The sequence below is a fragment of the Fusarium falciforme genome, chromosome 11 (assembly GCF_026873545.1).
Source record: "Fusarium falciforme chromosome 11, complete sequence".
Lineage (NCBI taxonomy): Eukaryota > Fungi > Ascomycota > Sordariomycetes > Hypocreales > Nectriaceae > Fusarium > Fusarium falciforme.
This window is the reverse complement of record NC_070554.1, coordinates 1,372,229-1,393,025: the sequence shown is the minus strand read 5'-3', so window position 1 is coordinate 1,393,025 and position 20,797 is coordinate 1,372,229. Positions and strand designations below refer to the sequence as shown.

General features: G+C 50.0%; 9 protein-coding genes across 9 annotated transcripts; 5 read left to right on the top strand and 4 right to left on the bottom strand.

Annotated features, from left to right (window-relative positions):
* Nucleotides 1–670: 670 nt before the first annotated feature.
* NCS54_01337700 (Hypothetical protein) lies at nt 671–2,383 on the top strand (the record flags this gene model as incomplete). Its single annotated transcript, XM_053158573.1, has 4 exons — nt 671–867; nt 916–1,037; nt 1,090–1,539; nt 1,587–2,383. The coding sequence occupies 4 exons, from the start codon at nt 671–673 to the stop codon at nt 2,381–2,383; spliced, it is 1,566 nt and encodes a 521-aa protein (XP_053014548.1).
* A 1,358-nt stretch (nt 2,384–3,741) lies between these two features.
* Nucleotides 3,742–4,509, bottom strand: NCS54_01337600 (Hypothetical protein; the record flags this gene model as incomplete). Its single annotated transcript, XM_053158572.1, has 1 exon — nt 3,742–4,509. The coding sequence occupies one exon, from the start codon at nt 4,507–4,509 to the stop codon at nt 3,742–3,744; it is 768 nt and encodes a 255-aa protein (XP_053014547.1).
* Nucleotides 4,510–6,968: 2,459 nt separating this feature from the next.
* NCS54_01337500 (Thioredoxin domain-containing protein) lies at nt 6,969–7,522 on the bottom strand (the record flags this gene model as incomplete). Its single annotated transcript, XM_053158571.1, has 3 exons — nt 7,377–7,522; nt 7,219–7,323; nt 6,969–7,164 (listed from the first exon to the last, which is right to left on the bottom strand). Exons 1-3 carry the CDS (start codon nt 7,394–7,396, stop codon nt 6,969–6,971), a joined length of 321 nt encoding a protein of 106 aa, XP_053014546.1. The 5' UTR covers nt 7,397–7,522.
* A 793-nt stretch (nt 7,523–8,315) lies between these two features.
* NCS54_01337400 (HET domain-containing protein) lies at nt 8,316–10,386 on the top strand (the record flags this gene model as incomplete). The annotated part of the gene is made up of 2 exons (XM_053158570.1): nt 8,316–9,300; nt 9,356–10,386. 2 exons carry the CDS (start codon nt 8,316–8,318, stop codon nt 10,384–10,386), a joined length of 2,016 nt encoding a protein of 671 aa, XP_053014545.1.
* Nucleotides 10,387–11,500: 1,114 nt separating this feature from the next.
* Nucleotides 11,501–12,253, top strand: NCS54_01337300 (Hypothetical protein; the record flags this gene model as incomplete). Its single annotated transcript, XM_053158569.1, has 1 exon — nt 11,501–12,253. The coding sequence occupies one exon, from the start codon at nt 11,501–11,503 to the stop codon at nt 12,251–12,253; it is 753 nt and encodes a 250-aa protein (XP_053014544.1).
* Nucleotides 12,254–12,760: 507 nt separating this feature from the next.
* On the bottom strand, nt 12,761–13,870 carry NCS54_01337200 (PKS-ER domain-containing protein; the record flags this gene model as incomplete). Its single annotated transcript, XM_053158568.1, has 2 exons — nt 12,761–13,042; nt 13,091–13,870. 2 exons carry the CDS (start codon nt 13,868–13,870, stop codon nt 12,761–12,763), a joined length of 1,062 nt encoding a protein of 353 aa, XP_053014543.1.
* A 354-nt stretch (nt 13,871–14,224) lies between these two features.
* Nucleotides 14,225–15,964, bottom strand: NCS54_01337100 (Zn(2)-C6 fungal-type domain-containing protein; the record flags this gene model as incomplete). The annotated part of the gene is made up of 4 exons (XM_053158567.1): nt 14,225–15,106; nt 15,161–15,292; nt 15,343–15,851; nt 15,901–15,964. 4 exons carry the CDS (start codon nt 15,962–15,964, stop codon nt 14,225–14,227), a joined length of 1,587 nt encoding a protein of 528 aa, XP_053014542.1.
* A 527-nt stretch (nt 15,965–16,491) lies between these two features.
* On the top strand, nt 16,492–17,820 carry NCS54_01337000 (Hydrolase-4 domain-containing protein; the record flags this gene model as incomplete). Its single annotated transcript, XM_053158566.1, has 4 exons — nt 16,492–16,988; nt 17,039–17,386; nt 17,437–17,572; nt 17,620–17,820. The coding sequence occupies 4 exons, from the start codon at nt 16,492–16,494 to the stop codon at nt 17,818–17,820; spliced, it is 1,182 nt and encodes a 393-aa protein (XP_053014541.1).
* Nucleotides 17,821–19,697: 1,877 nt separating this feature from the next.
* NCS54_01336900 (Hypothetical protein) lies at nt 19,698–20,477 on the top strand (the record flags this gene model as incomplete). The annotated part of the gene is made up of 1 exon (XM_053158565.1): nt 19,698–20,477. One exon carries the CDS (start codon nt 19,698–19,700, stop codon nt 20,475–20,477), a length of 780 nt encoding a protein of 259 aa, XP_053014540.1.
* Nucleotides 20,478–20,797: the final 320 nt, after the last annotated feature.

Below are 20,797 nucleotides of genomic sequence, written 5' to 3'. Positions count from 1 at the left end.
AAGGGGGCGAGCGACGCACCTCGAGGACACTCGACCAACCCGACATTGTCGTTTCAAGGCCTCTTGACTTTGTCATCCACTTTTTCAACCAACCCCCGGACCGGTCCTTTCGAAGCTAGTGATGCGGTCCAACAATGAGGCTACCCATGTCTAGTCTTTCTGCAGCAAAGAGGGGACAGTCGCCCCTGATCCTTGCCAATCGGAGGATGTTATCTGTGCCCGGTAAGACCCAAGAACAAAGTCGTTGCATTCCGCGACGGGGCGAAGCGCCCCTCCCCCTTCTTCTTTCGCCCTTTGTTTTCCCCCTTCCCTGGGGCTGGTCTAGGCGTGGTTATTTCCTCCGTCAGTCACCGGGATTTGCCAAGCTAGACCTGGCCTGAACATCGATTTCAGCTGCTGGTGGTGGGCTCGAAACGAAGTCACATCGCTTGTGGCAACGCCTAGAGCCGTAGAATTCCCGGTCCTGGGACGTTCTCTCTCACACACACGCCCCTTTGGCTTGTCAGTTCTGCTTACTTGCTGCTTGGCTGCCCGTCATCTTTCTTTTTTAATAAAGTGCCCCGGATCTTCCATACGTCTTCTCCTGTTCCCTCACATTGATTTCCCCCTCCCCCTTCCCTTCACCCCCATGCGAACTGTTGGTTCCTGCACTGGCCTCACAAATTAAATCATGTCTGTCGCATCTAGAAACGAGAGCCTCGAGCTTGGGCAGGCCAACAAGGCTCCCGTCACGGTCGATCATGGCGTCACGACCGAGAACGACAACAACTCGGTCTACAACCAGACTCGGACGCGCAAGGTCTTTTCCTTTTCGCAGCTGTTTGCCTTTTCCCTGACCTACATGGCACTATGGGAGGGCATGTGCTCGTATGTCTGCTACGTCTTTTGGCGTTGATCGCGATGCTGACCTCGCAGAAACATGTACTTTGCCCTCTTCAATGGCGGCCCCCAGACCTTCATCTTTAGCTTCATCATCGTTTTTTTCGGCGCCATCTCCCAGGCTGCTTCCCTCGGAGAGATGGCCTCGATCCAGCCTGGTGCGTCTACTCTTTTCCCTTTACGGATTTAACTTGCTAATGTGCCGCAAAGTTGCTGGTGCGCAGTACCATTGGACATATCACCTCGCCCCCTCATCCGTCAAGAGATTTGCGACATGGATTCAAGGATGGGCCACATGGTTTGGTTACGTCTCTCTGCTTGCCGCCATCGCCAATGTCACCATCATCCTGCTCGAGTCCATGATTGCCCTCAACCACCCCAACTACGTCGCCGGTGGATGGCACACCTCTGTCCTGGTCATCGCCATGTGCCTTGTCCACGGCTTCTTGAACATCTACGCCTTCAAGCTGATTCCCTGGATTGAGCTTGTTGCCGGTGTCCTCCACGTCTGCCTGTTTGTCATCTTTGTCGTTGTACTTGTCGTCATGGGCCCTCGCAACCCCTCATCCTTCTGGCTGTCGCGAAACATCTCGTCTGGCTGGGAGAACACCTACGTCGCCTGGAACCTCGGAATGCTCACCTGTGTCTGGAGTTTCACTGGTAAGCTTCCTTCGTCTACTCATTATTGCCGTATCTAACAACCCCAGGCTTCGACAGTGCCATCCACATGAGTGAGGAGACCCGAAAGGCTAAGTCGGCTGTCCCCCGCGCCATGTTCTGGTCCATCTTCATGAACGGTGTCCTTGGCTTTGTCATGGTCAACGTCCTCATCTCTGCTATGGGCTCCGTCGAGGACATGCTCAACGAGGCCAGCCCTATCCTCGCCATCATCATGTCCGTCACCGGCTCCGAGAAGGCCACTACTGCCATGATCACTGGCCTGTTTGTCATCTCCTTCAGTGTCAACCTGGCCAACATTGCTTCCGTGTCTCGACTGACCTGGGCTTGGGCTCGTGACGGTGGTATGCCCGCCTACTTTGCCTACGTCAGCCCTAACCACCGAGTGCCTACTCGATCCATCATCTTCACCGTCTTCCTCGTCTGCGCTCTCAACCTCCTCAACATTGGCAGCTCCTCCTATGTTGCCTTCGGTGCCATCACCTCCCTCTCCTCCCTGGCCCTCTACATCTCTTACGCCATCGCCATCAGCAGCATGCTCTACGTCCGCTTCAGCGGCAACACCATCAAGGTGGGCGAGTGGAACCTCGGCGCGTACGGTATCTACGTCAACTCGTTCGCCCTCATCTACACCCTCTATGTCATCTTCTTCCTCCCCTTTCCCTCGACGATTCCCGTCACCGCCGAGAACATGAACTACTGCGGCCCCGTCATGGTTGCCGTCCTGGCCATTGCTGTTGGCCTGTGGTTCGCCCGTGCTAGAAAGCACTGGAGCGGTCCCAACCTCACCATTCTTGACTTTGTCGTTGCCAACGCCAATGCGTAAGCGTAAACTGTATCAGCATATACATCATAGACACTGTGGGAGGAGACTATTTACGGTCTCAAAATGGACATGAAGATCCATTTACTTGTATAAATTGTAAAGCATCAAATAATATACCCACGGCTTCTTGACTCCCCGTCGAATAATACGTCCTCGAATTCTTGGCCCTCAACCAGTGTCTCAAACCTCGAGTGAATATGCGCGGTTTTTTTCTTTGCCACTCAACAACCGGTTTTCGAGAAGAGTCCATGCATGATTCTCGGTGGACACTCTCCTCCACCTCAAACATCTTGAAACCAACGTTCGGCCAACACGGCACTCAACCAACACACAACCAACATAACAGTAAAACATCCTTGCCATATCCTTCTATTAATAGGCAGGGTTTCAAGATGTTGTACAGCTGTATGCTACTAGAAACATGGGGGTCCACCCGCCGGCCGCAGCCATGCATCACGAGGCTGAGTCGCCACGTCAATGACAGATGCACACGCTCTACTGGACAATAATTTTGAGACACGGCGTCGATATTGGTCTGTTAAGCTTATTTGACATGACGGCTTGGCTGCAGACTCTGATGAATGGATGTTTTAAATAGCACGACCGCGCTGTCAAGCCGCCTTTGCCTTTCCACCGTACGATCGCAGGTCCATGTTTCATAAGACGAGCATATAAGTAAGGTGTATTGATCCGGTTTAACCGGAGCCAGGGGGGCGCGGCATGCGAATGCAGGTCTCAACCAACACAACATTTAACTGCCGGATCAAGACGGGAAGCAATACGACGTGTCAGTCGACAGCCGCGACTGCCGAGCTTGGAAAAGCAACGGGAATAAAAACGCATTGCTAAAGAGTTAATTTTCGGTCGTGAAATAGCGACATCTATCCGATATCTACTGCCGGTGCTATCAGAAGTTACAGTTATTGCAGGAGTCATTGCCGCCAGCAAGGAATAATCTCAATAGTAGAGCAAGACAAAAGAGAGAGGTTTTCCAAAGTCTTTTTGTCAAAGACTAGAAACATTAACCCCGAAGCTTCTGGTGGAACATACGGAGCTCTCATGACTCTAGCATCAAGTCACAAGGAAAATACTATATCATAGGTAGGTAAGGACATATGTTTTGCAATGCCATTGAAATCATTACACTAGCTAATCCAAAGACCTGCTAAAAACTTGTAAAAACAGCCGCAACCTTTGACTCACGCTCAGACGCCATTGTATATCGCTGTCGCCAATCACTGTGCATCATCCTCCGTAAAGCATCTGCCCACCACGCGACAACCAACAGTCCCTTTGGGGCCATAAACTCTCACTGGAAACCAAGGGTGAGGTAGTCATGGTGCCATCGTCTTCAAATCCTAGCTCTTAGAAGAGCCATTGCAAGAAGATGTTTGGACCATTCTAAACGTCCATGTTTCATCGTGGGACTCCAGCCGAGATGGTGATGAAAAATGAATAGTCTCTGGTCCCTCTTGCGTCTGAAACGTTTTGGCAGGTGGTGAATGTTCGTAGTCCGGTGTATGTGCTGGTGACCCGGACAACTCCTCACCCTCTAGTCCCTCTCCTGCCTGCGATGGCTGGGGAGACGACGAAGGGTCACTGGGCAATTCCATGCCTTCGTGACGATCCTTAGCCTTCAGCAGCGGAACTTCAGGCTCGAGGAGCGGAACTGGTGCTGTGACAATCCTCACAATGATGGTGATGATGTTGTGAAGCTGATGACGAAAAACTGAGAAGTGATGCTGTGTTTCCGCCTGCAACCTGTAGCCGTACGCATTCAAGGCCGTGAGAATATAGCTCAGGGTATCCAAGCACATATTGATAACCCACATAACATTATGTTTGGGGGATCCCAGCTCCGGCGGTGTTATGTCGCCGCCAAACCGTTCCTCAACCCTGTCCATGGCCTTGTCTAAGTGATGCATCCAGAACCAGACGTTCTGAAACTCGTGTCCTTCAACGACTGAGATGTTAGAAATGTGGGCGATGGCGCTGCGGACAAGTGCGGCTGCGGATCGGACGCGGGTGCAACCAGGACAAACAGAATATATGTCCTCTACAGAAAAGTCCATCTCTTCTTGGGCGATGTCCAGTTCTGCAGCTAGGCTAGCGGGTAGCATGCTCATGAAGAAAAAAAGAAAGAGAGATTTCGAATGAAGGGGCGAAAATTATGCTGGCGGAGAACAGCAACGGGTATGCCGGTGACGAGAGGCAGTAGGAAGATATTGACAGCTAAGCTCAGAGGTAGAGGCAAAGATGGCGGAAGAGGTACTCTGATAAGAGAAGAAGGTATGATGCAGATGCTGCCAGGCGTTCGATGTGCTTTTGCCGTTTAAGAACAGTGCTAAGCGTATGTGAGTGTGAATAGCAAAGAAGTTGTATCCAGACAAAGAAACAAATGCGAGTTGGAGATAAAGGGAAGAAGTCGAGAACACAGAGGAAATGACTGGGAATTTATGGCCAAGCTTGGGAGTCAACAATGTTCAGAGGCTCAAAGAGAGTTTGAAAGGCATACATGGCCGTTGAAAGAAAAATGATCGGGTGATCATTTCAATTTTCAAACTTTAGGAGGCAGGGTTCGTACTCTTCCTACTCGCGGTAAAAAAAGGACGAATAGAGTACTGAAGCTCTCTTTGATAACCCAAGTTGGATAAAAAAAGCTCATTTTTCTACTCGAGTCCAGAAGTGATAGTCCTGGGATTCACAGATACCATTCCCATGCCTCAAGGTAATCACTTATGTCCGTAGCCACTTAGTTAGATAAGGACTTATGCTACATGGCCCGGGGGATGAAGCAGAACTGATCTCCGTGTCTCTGTATTGCACCGCCACGGATTCCTAAAATGAAAGTTCTAATGACTGACCCAGGATGCGTTATCTAAGAAAGTTTTGATGAGAGCAGAACAATACCGGCCCCCGAAAGTATCTCCTGGATGCTTGGTGAGGGTAAAAGCAAAGGCAGAGAGATCACTACACGTATGGACCTGCCTTGACGGAGAGTCGAGATCTGGCAAAGCTTTAGGGAAATCTTCAAATTTGCCGCTATCATGCGGTTACTCTCTGGCGCACAAGGGCAGTGTGGCTTACGCTTGTGACTTGGATGAAATAATGGTAAATATGGGTGAATCGGGAGACGTATTGAAAAACGGAAAAGATCAGGCCGACGAGGAGAGAACTCAAATCAGGGAATGGCAAGGTTCAGGCTAAGTGCTGCTCACACTGTGCAAGACAAACCCGTTCGCTTATCCTTATTAGTGATACGATCTAGATACTTTTGATGCCTTGCTGCGCCAGCGGTAGATAAAGTAGCACAGATGTCACGCTCTTCACTGAAATGTCAGGTTGTGGTGTTGAAAACTGCGCTCTTACGTGATGGTTTCACTTTCAGGCTCAACAAGTTGGATCAAGTAAAGCCAATTTTTGTTGGCTGCGAATGACACGTAAGTGATTGGACAGCAACGCCCCTCGTTGCAAGTCTTGTTGAAGCAATCAAGTCCAATGGTTGAACAGGGAAAATATCAGGCAATCTAGTTAGTTGATGATAAGGTGAACGTCAGATCAGTGGTACTTTCTCGTGTTCCGTGAAAAGCCAAGCGACAGTTCTTAGCAATCAAAACTTAGACTCAAGCCGCCGAAGCCAAGCCCGCTATTTGTCATTCAATTCTTACACAACCAGCTTGGTTCAAGGTGCTGAGAGGGAGCTAAGACTCCTTGGGACCTTCTCGTCACAAGAAAGACCATCGACCTACACCGATGCCGCAGCAGGCCTCGGACCAGTCATGTGATATGGCTACATTTTGTGCGGATGATTGCTCTTCCATCTGGAGGCCTCCATTTACACAACGTTCTCAGATACGATGTGGCATTGTATGCAATTGTAACCCGGTTCGAAACCTGCTGAGAATGGATTAGAGCGTTGGTACTGCCACAGGCTTAGAACTGCGAATGACAATCTTTTAGCATGGCACATCGATAAACATAACACAACGAGAACTTGACGGCCAAGCACGTTCAAACTTGGGTTCTTGAGATGAGAAAACAGGGTATGCATTTGAAGGTAAGGAAGTGCCAACTCTTCAAGCATTATGCGAAGAACTTTGGCGAGCTTACAGTTGATGAGCATATGATCCTTACTCTGCTTCGGCCACGGGAGTAAATGACTTCGCTTGAGATTTCCTGGTCGGTACGACGGTATTGTAGCCATGTACTAGACGCCACTTTAAGAGAATGTGGGAGGCAAATATCACTTGGAGTATGCCGGCGCTATTCCCGCATGCCTTGCCTGTGCTGTCCCTATTCCTATTTATCTCATCTACTAGAAGGGAATGGCTATGCAAGTTCACTCTAAGTTTGCAATCTCGTTGGGCGCCGATAGACAGTCCAAGGGTGGTCGGCGTATTGTGGAGGGCGCGGAGGAGCAGCTTGAGCCAAAGATCTCTGAACTCGAGAAGTTTGCGTCTCCTGAACCGCGATAAACTTCATTATCATGAACTAGTTAGGTCGATAAGAAGGGTTGCCAATCAATAAGACAAGACAATGCTCAAGATAACATTGTGAAAAAGATCGCCTAGACGGTGCCAGGCAACTATTCCAGGCCTTTCTCTAGTAGCTTAATCAGACCTTCACGGTCAGCACCATGCAGTTCACCAATCTTCTCGCCCTTCTTGTACAGCTGAAATGTCGGCATGGAGGACACTTTCAACTCCTCGCACAGGTCAGGCAGTTCATCCACATTGATCTTGAGGAACCGAAAATCCTTAAACTTGTCCAACTCGTGGCAGCTGGAACTAATGTTAGTGGCTGGCGGCCGGCGTTCGGATCGGTGTCTGGCTTACTGTGCATAGACGGGAGCAATGACTTTGCATGGCTCACACCATGTGGCGAAGAAGTCGACGACGACAATGTCATACTTCTCAAGGGCCTCCTTGAACTCTTCGTTTCTGTTGTATTTTTAGTCAACGCAAGAACATGAGTAGATGCCTCAGGAACGTACGTCCTCACGTTGTGCACCATGATGGTAGTAGCGTGTATGAACGAGTCAGGTAGGCGATGGGTAGTGCGGCTATTGACAAACGATGTCCGGCGCAAGTTATACTGCAACTTTGCGTTTATGAGAGATTCTAGTACTCGAAAGCCCTCACAGATGAAAGTTATGAAAGTTGAAATGAGCAGAGAAGGCAACGATTATACTTGAGTGAACACACTCGGTTGACATCATGATGCCGTCATGGATATATCTAAGCATTCCTACTCCACACTTTGTTTGTTCGCATACACTGAGAGAATGCCGATATTGCCCCGAAGCTGAAACCTGACGTCAATGGCGGAAGCATTCAGACATATTCTAACGTCAACTTAAGGTACCGTATGACAGCTGCCGCTCCGGACTACCAGGTGAATATCATGCAGGGGCGTTAAGCATGAATTGGTCCCGGTTTTTGAACCATTTTTCATAAGCTTATCATCATTGAAGTAAGAGGTAGTGGTGCACTTGGTAGGCGAGTTACTTTGAGCCAAAGCGAGTGTCAAGTGGCTTCCTTTAGAGGAATCAAAGACAACACTATATGATTGATGCTTATCTCAAGAACGCTATAGTAGGATCTCAAATGGGCCCCTGCTATTCTTCTTTGCGCCTATGTATTCTTGAAGTTCAATACATTCACTAGTACTCTGCGCGTGCATACGCCCTGGTACTCATGCCAAAGGTGAGGATCATGGAGATCTTGTTGCAGAACAGGCTGAAACGTTAGCACCAATGGAAAAACACGATCCTCCTCCAGGCATCCTGGATTGACAAGGATGCTTCTTGGCCCCTCAAAGCCCCGCCCGGATCCGTTGTCAGCCGAGGCACACAAGCATAAGCTCGCACATCCATCTCAACCGGTATCTTTATTTCTCTCGCTTGCCTTCAAGCTCCACCCAAGTCTTCAGAATGCTTTGTGCAATGTGCATGTCCATCTTCTTCAGGGGCACCTTGAATGGCCCTCACCATCCGGACGAACAAAGTCTACTCACAGCTGCCAAGAACGGTTGCAGGATGTGTCTCCATGTCCACTCAACATCCAACAACGACTTCGCATCACCATTGGAATATGCCATCGATTGGGAAATTGGACTTGAGATGCATTACTTGATTTTGATCTCCTCCAGAACCACACACAAAGAAGTGACTGCCTCGCAAGAGTGGCAATTCTATGTAAATACCTCAGCAGACGCCAACGCACCGCCTGGATACGACGAATTTCTTAGCCAGGTCACTGCCGACCTGGAATCGGACCCTTGTAGAGTCCGAAGCGAGCTCCCTCCTCTCAGAGACATCCCGGATAGCACGGGTCACGAGAATGTAGCCAAGTTGGCCAAGCACTGGTTAGAGAATTGCAAAGCCGATCATGAGTGCGAACAGCGATGCCGACAGCAGCATGAAAATTGGCATCCCGGGCGTCTCATCGAAGTCGGAACCCCTCATCAGCAGCCACGCCTGGTTAATCGAGAAGGCGCCCAATTTGAAGGCGGTTACGCCGCTTTGAGTCATTGTTGGGGACCGAATCCCGACTTCCTGATGCTCCAAACTGACAAAGAGAGCGAGTTCCGACGAGAAATCCCAATGGAAAAACTCCCTGCTAGTTTCCGCGACGCCATCATCACTTGCCGTCGGCTGGACATCCCATACCTTTGGATCGACTCTCTTTGCATCATACAAGACTCTCACTCTGACTGGCTCTTGCAGTCAGAAGAAATGTTCAAGGTCTATCTCAACTGCGAGCTCAACATCGCCATTGACGCTTCAGCGAGTGCCCACGAAGGAGCCTTCCGTGAGAGGGATCCGAGGTATCTACAAGACTGCTGTGTCTGGACACCCTTTTTCAAGCCGCAGAGGCAAAATGCCCAGTTTGTCCCCGATGAAAATGAATTCAAGAGTACAGGTGATCACAACCTTGGTCCACTCTTAGACCCAGCTAATTGATAGTTTAGATGGGATAAATCTCTGCGAGGTATACACTGTGGATGATTTCGCCTGGGCACGAGAAGAGGCTCCCCTCACGAAAAGAGCATGGATCTTTCAGGAGAGACTCCTTTCACCCAGAACCTTGTACTTTTCCTCAGATCGCATTTCGTGGGAATGTGGCCTCAAAAGATCAATCACGGAATACCTCCCCTTCAGCAATGACAATGCCCAAGGACGAGGATTCGACGTCAACTTTGTCGCCGTGTATAACATCCGGGAAGATGGCGACCTTTTCGACTTCTACCGAGATTTTGTGGATATGTACACGGACCGTGAGCTCACGTTCCCTGTCGCAGACAAGCTCGTTGCGTTCGCGGCTGTCGCCAGAAGGTGTGCGTCCTGGTTCAAGGGTGACTACTGCGCCGGCATCTTTCGTGACACCATGCCTTGGGGGCTCCTCTGGCATGCCTCTTCGACCGGGTGGATGGCAAGATCCCAGACATGGCGGGCCCCATCTTGGAGTTGGGCAAGCATGGACTGTCGCGTAAGGGGTGACCTCATCCCGAGCGAGCAGAATACGGACCTGGCCAAGATGGTGGATGTGTCCGTGGAACTAGTCGACCCCAATAACCCGTTTGGTCAAGTCAAGTCTGCCTCGCTGACTTTGACGGGACCTCTAGTCACTATCAATGCATTAGTATTTTCGGATTGCCAGACTATTCAGGAGGATCTACCCCCAAGAATCGGCTGGGAAAATGGTACATCTGCTCTTGGGCATCATTTCGAACTAAAGCCTGATGAGAGTTTCGGGTCGGATGGGGATGATTCCATTAACACATGGCTCTCAACACACAAAGACGCGTTTTTTCTTGCTGTTGGAGAGTCTCAGTACGTGAGAACAAAAGACGAATTTCCAAAAACTTATGGTCTTGTCTTGAAAAAACTGGAGGACGGGAATTACCTTCGGGAAGGCCAATGGGACGGGAGATTTGGGTTCGTGGACATGCATGCTCAGACGGCATGTGAATTTCGCACCGAAACCATTACGATACTATAGTGCACTTGGCGGCTTCTTCTTTTTGAGGTTCGGAATACATAGACGTATGGGCAACCCGGTTTGCGGACAATACCGAACCAGCCATCGACCATGATGCGATCTCCGGCGTCCATCTCAATGCTCTTGGGGTTTCTGATAGCCTGCCAAGGCAACTGGGGGGGAGTTTTGCGCTCAACGAGCTGACCCCGCTCCAGCCGTCTGAAGCTATTGTTCTGACCGTTGGTTGTCTCGACGTGGAGGTATTTAGGAATTGCTCGGAATGAAGTGTGTGGTGAATGTTGATGCTAAGGGTTTTGTAGCCGTATAGCACTAGCAGGGACAGCATTAATAATATTCTCGTTCTGGCATCGAACCCCTCATTCGGCTATTCTTGCTATGAACTTTACTCCAAATCCAACGACAAAGGCAATGCCAACACTTGCAAGGACGAGGACCGCGGGATCCGTTGTTGGGTGTCCTACTCTGGCCGGGTACATGTACGATATCGTGCGTGATACGTGGGTTCTACGAGCTGGGGGCATTATAGTACGCTCGTAGAATATGCTAGAGGCCATTGATAATTCAAGAACAGACATCGTACGACATGCGGACGGCCCTCGGTTCAAGTGGTGGAGCACGTCATCTAGCTATCACCAAGCTTCCCAAATGCACCCAGGACAGATTAGTTGCATAGAGCTGATTTCTCGTGCCAACGCTGTCGCAATTCCCCTGTGAGATATCCACTTGCGCAACGCCCCTGAGAAGTGGACGCGCTAAACTTTGGAAATGTGTTCTATATCCATGATTCAGTCATGAACCCCGATCTCCAGTGACGTAGAGCTCATATTACTAAAAGCAAGATGGCCGATGCCATCGGTGAAGCTCTCGGTTTCCGTCATGAAGTAATTGGCTTGTGATGGGAACCGCGCCCGCGGGACGCGTGGGATGCGTGGTCTTGAGAGCAGCTGAGTCTTGGCTTCTTGGAACTTTCCACTTCAGCCAAAATGATATAATTCGGGGCCCCTCTCATGACACAAGATGCAACGTCCCAACTCTTGGATGCGTCAGGAGTAATCTGTTATTGTCGAGGATACTCTATTCTTTTCTACGCCGTCACCTTCTGCACTCTTCCACCATGAGCCTTGCCGGTCAGGCTTTTGTCGTTACAGGTGGAGCATCCGGGATTGGGAAAGCAATCGTCAAAAAGCTCCTTGAATTGTCAGCCAAGGTCTATGCTCTCGATTTATCCGAAATCCCCACCTACTCAAACACTCCTGGGGAGCTAGTGCCGTTCTCAAAAGTCGATGTTTCTTCACGAGCAAGTGTCAAATCTGTTTTCGATCAAATCTCACCCCAAGACTCGGAGCTCCGTGGCTTGGTCAACTGTGCTGGCATCCTGCGCGCCACAGACGGCTCTGCGAACTCGGACGAAAGCTTCCGCTTACTTTGGGATGTCAACGTTATGGGAACATGGAACACAAACACAGAATTCCGCAACTTTGTCAAAGCATCGAGAGAGAACACTTCAGGGTCCAAGGAGTATCGAGCGGCGAGTATCGTCAACTTGGGGTCCATGGCGTCGGTCAGAGGTATCCATGGGCTTTCGGGGTACGTTGCCAGCAAGCATGCCGTGCTCGGTCTCTCTCGTACATTTGCTCAGGAATGGGGGCCTGAATCGTTCAGGGTCAACGCGGTGGCCCCGGGGGCTGTGAATACGCCAATGATACAGGGGATGGCGGGAGACGACTCGCATAATGCAGCATACAAAGGTGCTTTCAAGAGCCTATCGGAACCTGAAGAAATCGCGGACGTGATCTTGTACCTCCTGGGAGACGGTTCATCGTCAATCAGTGGGCAGCTGATTGAGGTCAATGGTGGATGGCCTTAGTGAGATTCATTAGTTCTATTAGTATAGCGGACATCTTTCCTAGTTAAAATCATCTATTTCTTGCTTCATCGGCGTTGTGGTTGACTATTGTATTGTTTTATCTTGTTGAAGCCCGCCCGCGGAACTAGAGCTGTGGATTCGCGGCACAACACTTGGGGATGGGGATGGAGATCAAGGAGTTATTAAGACTTGGAAACTTGACTACTCTCTGCCATTTCGTGGATGAGAAGCCTATCCCCTCCGCCCACGCCTTATTAGAACCAGGTCAGTTATCCACGCATCCTCGAAGCTGGTAAAACTGCTGGTACGTATCTCATACCATTCTCCAGGTACTAGGCATATATTTTATTAATACACTAAGGTAATGAGGCCTTGTATACGGTATTGGGTTTTATTGCGATCTTGTATTAATGACTGTAACTTTTGCTGTTGCGACTGGCGGTCTCTCGTGAACTGGTCGCTCAAGACAATAATGAAAAAGAAAAAAGACTTATATCCTGCTTCACACTATGCATCAGGCTCCGCAATCTGAAGAACACCTTTCCCAAAGTTCTTGCCCGTAAAGATCCCTGCCAAAGCTTCGGGCGCATTCTTGATCCCGACGGTGATATCCTGGAGGACCTTGAACTGGCCAGAGGCGATCAGAGGCGCAACCTTTTCGATCATGGCCTCGTACTTGTCGATCGAGAGGTCCACGATGAAGCCTTCCATCTTGAGATACTTGTTGGGGACCACCCAGAGGTTCTTGACGCCGTACAAGTCCTCAGGCTTGTCATGGTACATAGCCATCTATTCCTCGGTTAGATGTGTTCCAAAATCTGCACCGATCATACTTACTGTTCCGCACGAAACAATGCGTCCGTATGGCTTCAGAGCTATCAAGGCAGCATCTAGCTGTGGTCCACCAACGCCGTCCCAGAAAATGTCGATTCCCTCGGGCGCCAGTCTCTTCAGCGCCTCGCCAGGTTCGTCCGTCTTGTAGTTGAAAGCCCCGTCGAAGCCGAGTTCATTGACCACAAAGTCAATCTTGGCTTGGCTTCCCGCCGAGCCAATGACTTTGAGTCCTTCGGCCTTGGCGAGTTGCCCAACAAGCTGCCCAACTGACCCGGCTGCGGCGCTGACAAATATGGTCTCCCCCTTCTTGGGCTTACCAATGTTGTACAGGCCTTGGAACGCTGTGGTACCTGCCATTCCCAGCACGCCTAGGAAGTACGTAATGTCCAGCCCATGGGGGTTGGAGATCTTCCACAAGCCGGCGTCCTCGAGCTTATCTCCCTTGATGAGAGCATACTCGACGTGGTCGCCGTAAAAGGCCATCACGAGATCTCCGGTTTGGTACTTCTCAGACTCGGACCGAATGACACGGCCGACGATGGCGCTGACGATGGGAGTATCGACATCGAGAGCTGGAATGAAGTCCTCGATGGAGGGATCGCGCGTGCGATCACGGATGTAGGGATCTAAGGAGGAATAGAAGACCTTGACAAGGATGCCACCCTCAAGCGGGGCAGAATCAAGATCCAAGGGTCGGTCTTCGACGACGATGTGCTCCCCGGGAACCAGATAGACGTCTGGGATCTTCTTGTAGATGAAAGACTTGTTGGACGTTGGCGCCATCGTTGATGTTGATGAATGTTCACGACTTGAGTGCAGTGATACTCTTTGACTCTACGTGGGGTAGGAATTCAGAGACTTGAAACATCTATTTATCTCGTAGGACAATGAGGTGATGTCAAAGGGATTGGTAATCAAGTCATCTTACTAATTAAACGGACGTTGCACCACACGAGAGGCGCATCGTTTGTCTGCAAATGGATTATTTGGCTTCAGCCCTGTCTTGGCTCTCTGATTACCAAGACCAGCTTCCAGTGTGTAGCCCTTGCACTTCGACCCACGTCCAGCATGGCTTGATTGAGAACTGTACCCCTCATTTGACCTTCCCCTAAAGCCCAGTCTCTCCAATTCCATACCTCATATTGCAAGCTGTTGTAGATCCTGCTCCGAGAATAGTTGCAACTCTGCCTCGACCGTCTCTGGATGAAGTGCCTCGCGAGTGACATAAAAGCCAAATCCAGCCGGGTTCTGCCCTTGAGCATAATTCGCCGTGATGGGGCTTCTATTCAGCAGACTGATAGCCCAAGCCTTTGCCTCAGGCTCCTTCTCTAAAACGCTCAGTGTCATCCCAACTGGGAATAGGTACAGGAACGTGGGCTCCTTGCTTCGGCTGTGATGGCGGGTCACCCACTCGAAAGCGCGGAGGATCTCCATGGCGGGATCTCGAACCGAGACTGAAGCACCGGGTCTCCGGAGTGGTTCAAACCTTAGGTATCCGACGGAGGCCTCAGCGGGTGTAGCAGTTGCTGCACAAGTTTCGATGCGTTGGCTCGCGCCAAGAGGGTCCATCTTCCACAGAAGCGCCAGCAGCCACATCAGCGTGGCGTTGTAGAGCATAAGCTCCGTCGCAAGTGTGAACTTGCCGAATCTGAGGCGTCCCGACTGCCTTGAAGTGCCGATGGAACCTAGAGCCCCGGCTGCTGGACCATTGAGCTGGGAAGTAGTACCAGCATCAACCTCGACTTGATCACCGGAGCGAGCTTGCCATTGCCAACGCCAACGATAGAGTGAAACAAGGAGTGCCTCGGCTCTTCTCAACAAGTCTCCGTATGGAATCTGCTGAGCCTCATCTGAGGACCCATACGCGGCGTGGTCGTGGAGTATTCTTGGCACAGCAACGAGAATATCAAGTAGATAGCTCTGCGGTGACTTAGACCCAGCATTTGCGGCAAATGGTACGCTTCGCCAGCGCTCTTCTTCCAAAAAAAGAGGTTGTTTTCCGTACAAGCTAGCAACAAGCTGCGGTAACAATATTAGGATTGTAATCTTTCTAATTGAGTCGTTACTACTTACCAGTGTTGCTCGTGCTGCCTCGAACGCATTGAGTAGAGGCTGCTGCTGAAAGGCTTCCGGTCCACAGATATGTAACAGCCTAGCAAGACCTCTCAGATGAGATACGGCGCCAGTTTGATCTGCATGAGATGCCTAATAGCGTAAGTGTCTAAAATCATTTCAACACACTATAAGGAACTCACAGCATGCATCATCAGCACAAGAATGGGCACAAGCAGGTCCCGCCCGCAGCTGCTCCCTAGTTCTTGAGCCAAACTCTCAAGACACTTTCCGTACTGTATGACTCCCTTGAGTTCAATACCTGACTGGTGATTTGACTTCCCAAAGTTCGCCTGGGAGAGGGCCTTGGTGGCATCTAGAGAGAGACGACCGAGTTTCCCTGCCGCAGCCTGATCAAGCCAAGAGGCTCCGTAGCTTCGCCAGACAAAGTTGGAAAACATAAAGGAGAAGCAAAAGTCTCCTTGAAAAGCGATCAGGCTCATCTCGGGTGGTGGGGAGGCAACCCGAGTATTCGTAAGGTCGGTGTCTTTGCTGGAACTGGCTGAAGCATTCTGTCCCGCCGACGTCGCTTCTGTAGGTTCCGTGGTCGGGAATGGAGCGGTCGAAGTGTGCCGCCAAACTCGGTTCCTGATGTATCCCAGGCATTCAAAGCCGCCCTTGGTACAACGTACACAGACGGGCTTAGTTTCATCTAAGCAATCAGTACGCCAATTACTTGTGGAGAATCAGTGGCATCTTACCGCACTTGACTCTGCGCTTTCTGCAGGTGTTGCAGCCTTTGCTGCGACCGGGGACGCCAACCATGGTGAAAGACGTTAATTAAATCTCGCAGGTTGCGAATGTTCCTTGGCAGCTCGCGCAATGGTTCCCAATCGGCTGCCCTGTTCTTATATCTCATGCTAGCGTTACAGCTGGCAAGCTAGCTGCGCCACGCTTTAACCGCCGGCATTAGTGCTGACCGCAGCCCGGAGGGTCCGATACAACGGTGCCAATTCACAGGCCTGATTGGTGTAGGGAAACTGTCATCATTAGGGCTGAACTTCAACATGCCGATGGCTGATGGTGATGCGGCGCAACATGGGTTTCTTCCGCCGAGGTACCAGTGCCGATACAAGCTGTTTGCAGATACAATGAGCGAGATTGAGGTATACTGGGTCTAGAAAGTGACGAAATGCTCCGCCGTGCTCATGGACAGCAATGAAATCCAACATCAGAAAATTCAGGTATAAAGGATCAAGATGATTCAAACAGAATTCCACAATCCCTTCCTTCATCATCCCATTCAACTTCTCAACTCCCTCTTCTTTAGTCCTTTCATTCAAAATTACAAGATGCGTTCCACTCATCTCGTCCTTACCTCTCTCTTCACCCATGGTCTTGCTTCCGGCAAGACCTACCCTTCTGGCGCCTCTGATGCCCTGGCCTTGACCCAGCCATACTATCCACCAACTGCCGACTGCTGGGAATATAAGGTTCCAGTCACCATCACGTCTGAGAACCTCGTATTTGACTTTCCCGACTGGAAGGACGATTATGCACTCCAAGACTTCCTGACGGCTGCTACAACTCGAGCCAGTGCTGGTTACCCCAGCCCCATCAACGGCACCAAGAATGAGACCGAGACCTTCACCCTCGCTGCCTCCTTCTGCACTCCAAAGAAGTCCAACAAGAAGAAGACCGTCATTCTTGCCACCCATGGCATTGGACAGGCTCGCACTCATTGGAGCTCTGCCTACGAGCCTGACAAGTACAACTTTGTTCAGCACGCCATCAGCCAAGGCTACTCCGTCTGGTTTTATGATCGCCTAGGCACCGGCGAATCTGAGAAGTTCGTGTCTCTTGTCTTACATGTTGATCCAAAGCTGACCTAATATCCAGAGTCTCTGGCTTCACCAACCAGCTTCGCAAGCAAAAGGCTATCCTCGTTGAGCTCGCCAAGCTGGTCAAGGATGGCCAGTACACTGGCACGTTTGGAAAACCCAACAAGCTCGCCGTCATGGGCTTCTCTTTTGGATCCTTCATCACTCACTTTGCCGTGGCTGAGAACCCCGACATTGCCGATGCTGCCATCTTGACTGCCATCAACTACAACACAACTGGACTGAACGCGAACGGATTGGTTCGCTCTTTCGTTCCTCGGGTGGCGTCTCTTCAGAACCCTCGGCGATTTGGGCTCCTCGACCCCGGATATCTGACCTGGGTCGATAGCTTTGCCCAGATCAACACGTAGGTGTTGCAAACCACTATCTTATGCCCATCCACTCACGGTTGAATAGTTACTTCAAGTATCCCTACTACGATCTGCCTACAGCATCTTATTGTGAAGAATACAAGCAACCATTCGGCATCGGAGAGTTTCTGACACTCACGGACGGCGACTTTGATGCCAGCCGCTTCACCGGCGCAGCTCTCGTAGGTTCTCCAACCTTTTACTTCCGGCCTATACTAACCCATGATAGGCCATCACGGGCAAGACCGACTACATCATCTGTGACGGAGAATGCGAGGGCATCTTTGAGGAGCCTGCCCGCACCATCTGGAAGAATGCCAAGTTCCAGCCCTACCTCCACCCTCACGCTAGCCACAACTTCAACTTCCATCACAACGCCACTGGAGCGTACAAGGTCATTACCAATTTTTTGGAGTCTAACGGTCTTTAAAGATCTACTTATTGAGGAGAGCGCATTTCGTGTTGGAAATTGCGATGGAGTTGAAAGGGAGGGGCTGTAGGATATGGTTTTCTTTCTCTTTGCCTTTCATGTTCATTGTGAAGGGCCTTTTTACACTACGGTTCGAATTCGTAGTTTTATCATAATTGCATTTAGGACATGTGTTCTCTTATAAACGCGGCCAGTTTCATCGTGACTTTCCCGTCGTTCTTATTGCAATCACCCACTTCTCGCATGCCGAAGGCCTTATGAGAAACAAAAACAAAAGGGAATCTCCTTAACATGATAGTCTACATCAATTCTAGTACGCTGAAACTCTCTAATCCAGAAAACTATTCGTACACCCCTGACAGAGATACACAGGGCGACTTAGCGCCCCGCAGTTTATACACGCCTTTCCAAATACTCCAAGCCCACTAAAGCTTCAATCAAAGTAGGTTACATCCTAAGAACTACTCTTCTTGTTTCCACCGTCACTCATATTCACAAAGGAAAAGAAATCCGTAGGCACGAGACCGTAGATGACAGGCGTGGTGGTTGAATTGGGTGGTTTCTCGGAAAAGTTTGCTGTTGATCCACCATCTCGTTGGCTCTGTATTAGAGCTGAAGTTAGCAAAAACAGTGATCCTCTTACAGACTTATAGATATTGTCTAACCTGGTATTGAGAAAGTGGACGGTTGTTATCTCCAGCATGCGTGCCGTCTGTTGGTCTCGAAGATCGGCTGGACGAGGCTATACCATATTAGAGCTAAGCTCAGTATGGGACTTTGTAGGGGCATAACGTACCGTTAGGACTCATTCTCACGTCTTTTTGATGGACTCTCTTGATCCTCGGTTTGTTATTGTAAGTTAACAAGAATTGACACTTTGAGGCCGGCTTGGAGGTTCATTGATTTCCTCAAATTCAATAGTTGCTACTGATCTTTAATACTCGCACAGATATTTTCAATTGTCTTCTCCCTGATTCTCTATCTACGCGGCGCAGACCTTAGATGTTGAGGAATTGCGAGCGACCGAGGCCTACAAGGCGATTTCACTGCCTATCCAGAGGCGTACTGTATCTCTCGACCATTTTCAGCAAGAAACTTCGAGCAGCCGAGATAAACTCAAATACCAGATGTGAAACTTTGCCATATCATTGGAGGGTTCTCAAAGAGACTAACATGGCCCCTGAAAGTGGGATGACTCCCCTGTGTCACAATGGCATAGCTGACCAGGACGCATCAAGCCCAAGGCAGACTCAGATTGGGCCTAGAGGCACAGCACATAGAATCCAAACATTGCTTCTGCTGACGACAATGTCAAACATCAAAAACCAATCATATCCTTCCCCAGAAATGGAATCAATTCAAACGGCACTGCATATCGATGCTATACCCCTTTCGGAAGGAGAATGCGAGCTGCCTCGGCGTGGCTGTGATGACGGCTCCGCTCCCTCCACAGGAGACCCCTGTCTTAGCCCGACGGGGCTGACGACCTCCTTTTCAGCTCATCGAGATGGTGGGAGCTACTGGAATCATTACAGCTTCGTGATAGGATGGGCTGCCTCGTCCGGCAGATTGCGGGCTTTACAATGCTGGTTTATCCACCTCGTCATGGGGCTGATATGGTGTACCTGCAACCCAAGCTGCATATAGGGTGGACAACCAACTTTTTTGGCGCGGACTTTTGTCGCTGTCATCTAAGAGACAGCATGAGGAGTCTTGCAAGACTGTTCAAAAACAAGATATCAAATTTTCTTAACCCTTATCTCGAGATCCATCTATATAAACGCGATTCCTCGCTCTCCTGATCTCCATTCTACATCTTCATCAACACCCAATCCTTTCTCATCATTCCCTCTCAGACACATTCATCTTCCAAAGCAATGGCTTCTCTCCTTGCCAAGCTCTTCCGCCGGAAGAAGCAACCCCCCATGGTTTGCGCCGTCGCTCTCGACGACCATGGCCATCCCATTGGCGAGGACCCCAACCACAAGCACACAGCCGCTTGCTTCGTCGACTTTGAACCCCTCTCCCTCATTGAACTCTTTCAATCCCAAGGCTGCCAATCCTGCCCAGCCGCTGTCCCTGACATTCTCGACGCGACAAAGGACCCTAACCTTCTTCTTCTTACCTACAACGTCACGCTGTTTGACCACACTGGCTGGAAAGACACCTTTGCCAACAACACTTCAGACCAGCGTCAGAGGGCCTACGCTATGAAGTGGCAACGCAAGAGCATCTTTACTCCTCAAATCGTCATCAATGGCGTGGCCGATGGCTCTTCCGCCGGAGATGTCCAACAACTTGTTCAGCAGGCCAGAACTGCTCGAGCAGGAATGGGATGGAACATTTACCTCGACACCAACGACACTGATGTCAGAATTGACTCAACCGCCGAGACAGTGGACAGGCATGACATTCTTGTCATCCTTTACCGCGCCAGTGACGAAAAAGTCAAGATTGGAAAGGGTCCCAACAAGGGCAAGAAACTCAACCACCGCAATGCAGTGACGAATGTCATGAAGATTGGAGAGTGGACCGGAGGAAATCTGACCATTCCGCTGCCTGCTTCTAGGGACTCGATGAAGCCGGGTGAGGAAGCTGCTGTTGTTCTTCAAGAGGGCGGTGCTGGAGGTGCCATCGTGGCTGTTGCTAAAGTCTAGTGGTTGAATTCGGAGTCTGGGGAGCGTGAAAGGTGGCTATGCATGTACGATCTTCTGGCTCAGTTAACCTATCAAGGGCTGGGCTTCAACTATAATAAAGAACACATTATCAACACATCATAGCATCATGACCCAATGCTAACACAGTGGCCTTTTTTTTTTTTTTTTTAAACCTTCTGCTGCCTGCAGTCAAAGACTTATACCTAGCTGCATTATCATGAAAGGTTAAACCTCTCATGGGATATTTAACTGCTCTAACCTCCGTACGAGAAATAAGAGAATTATCCCTTTCCACCTTCTCAAGACTGCAGTCTCTTAAC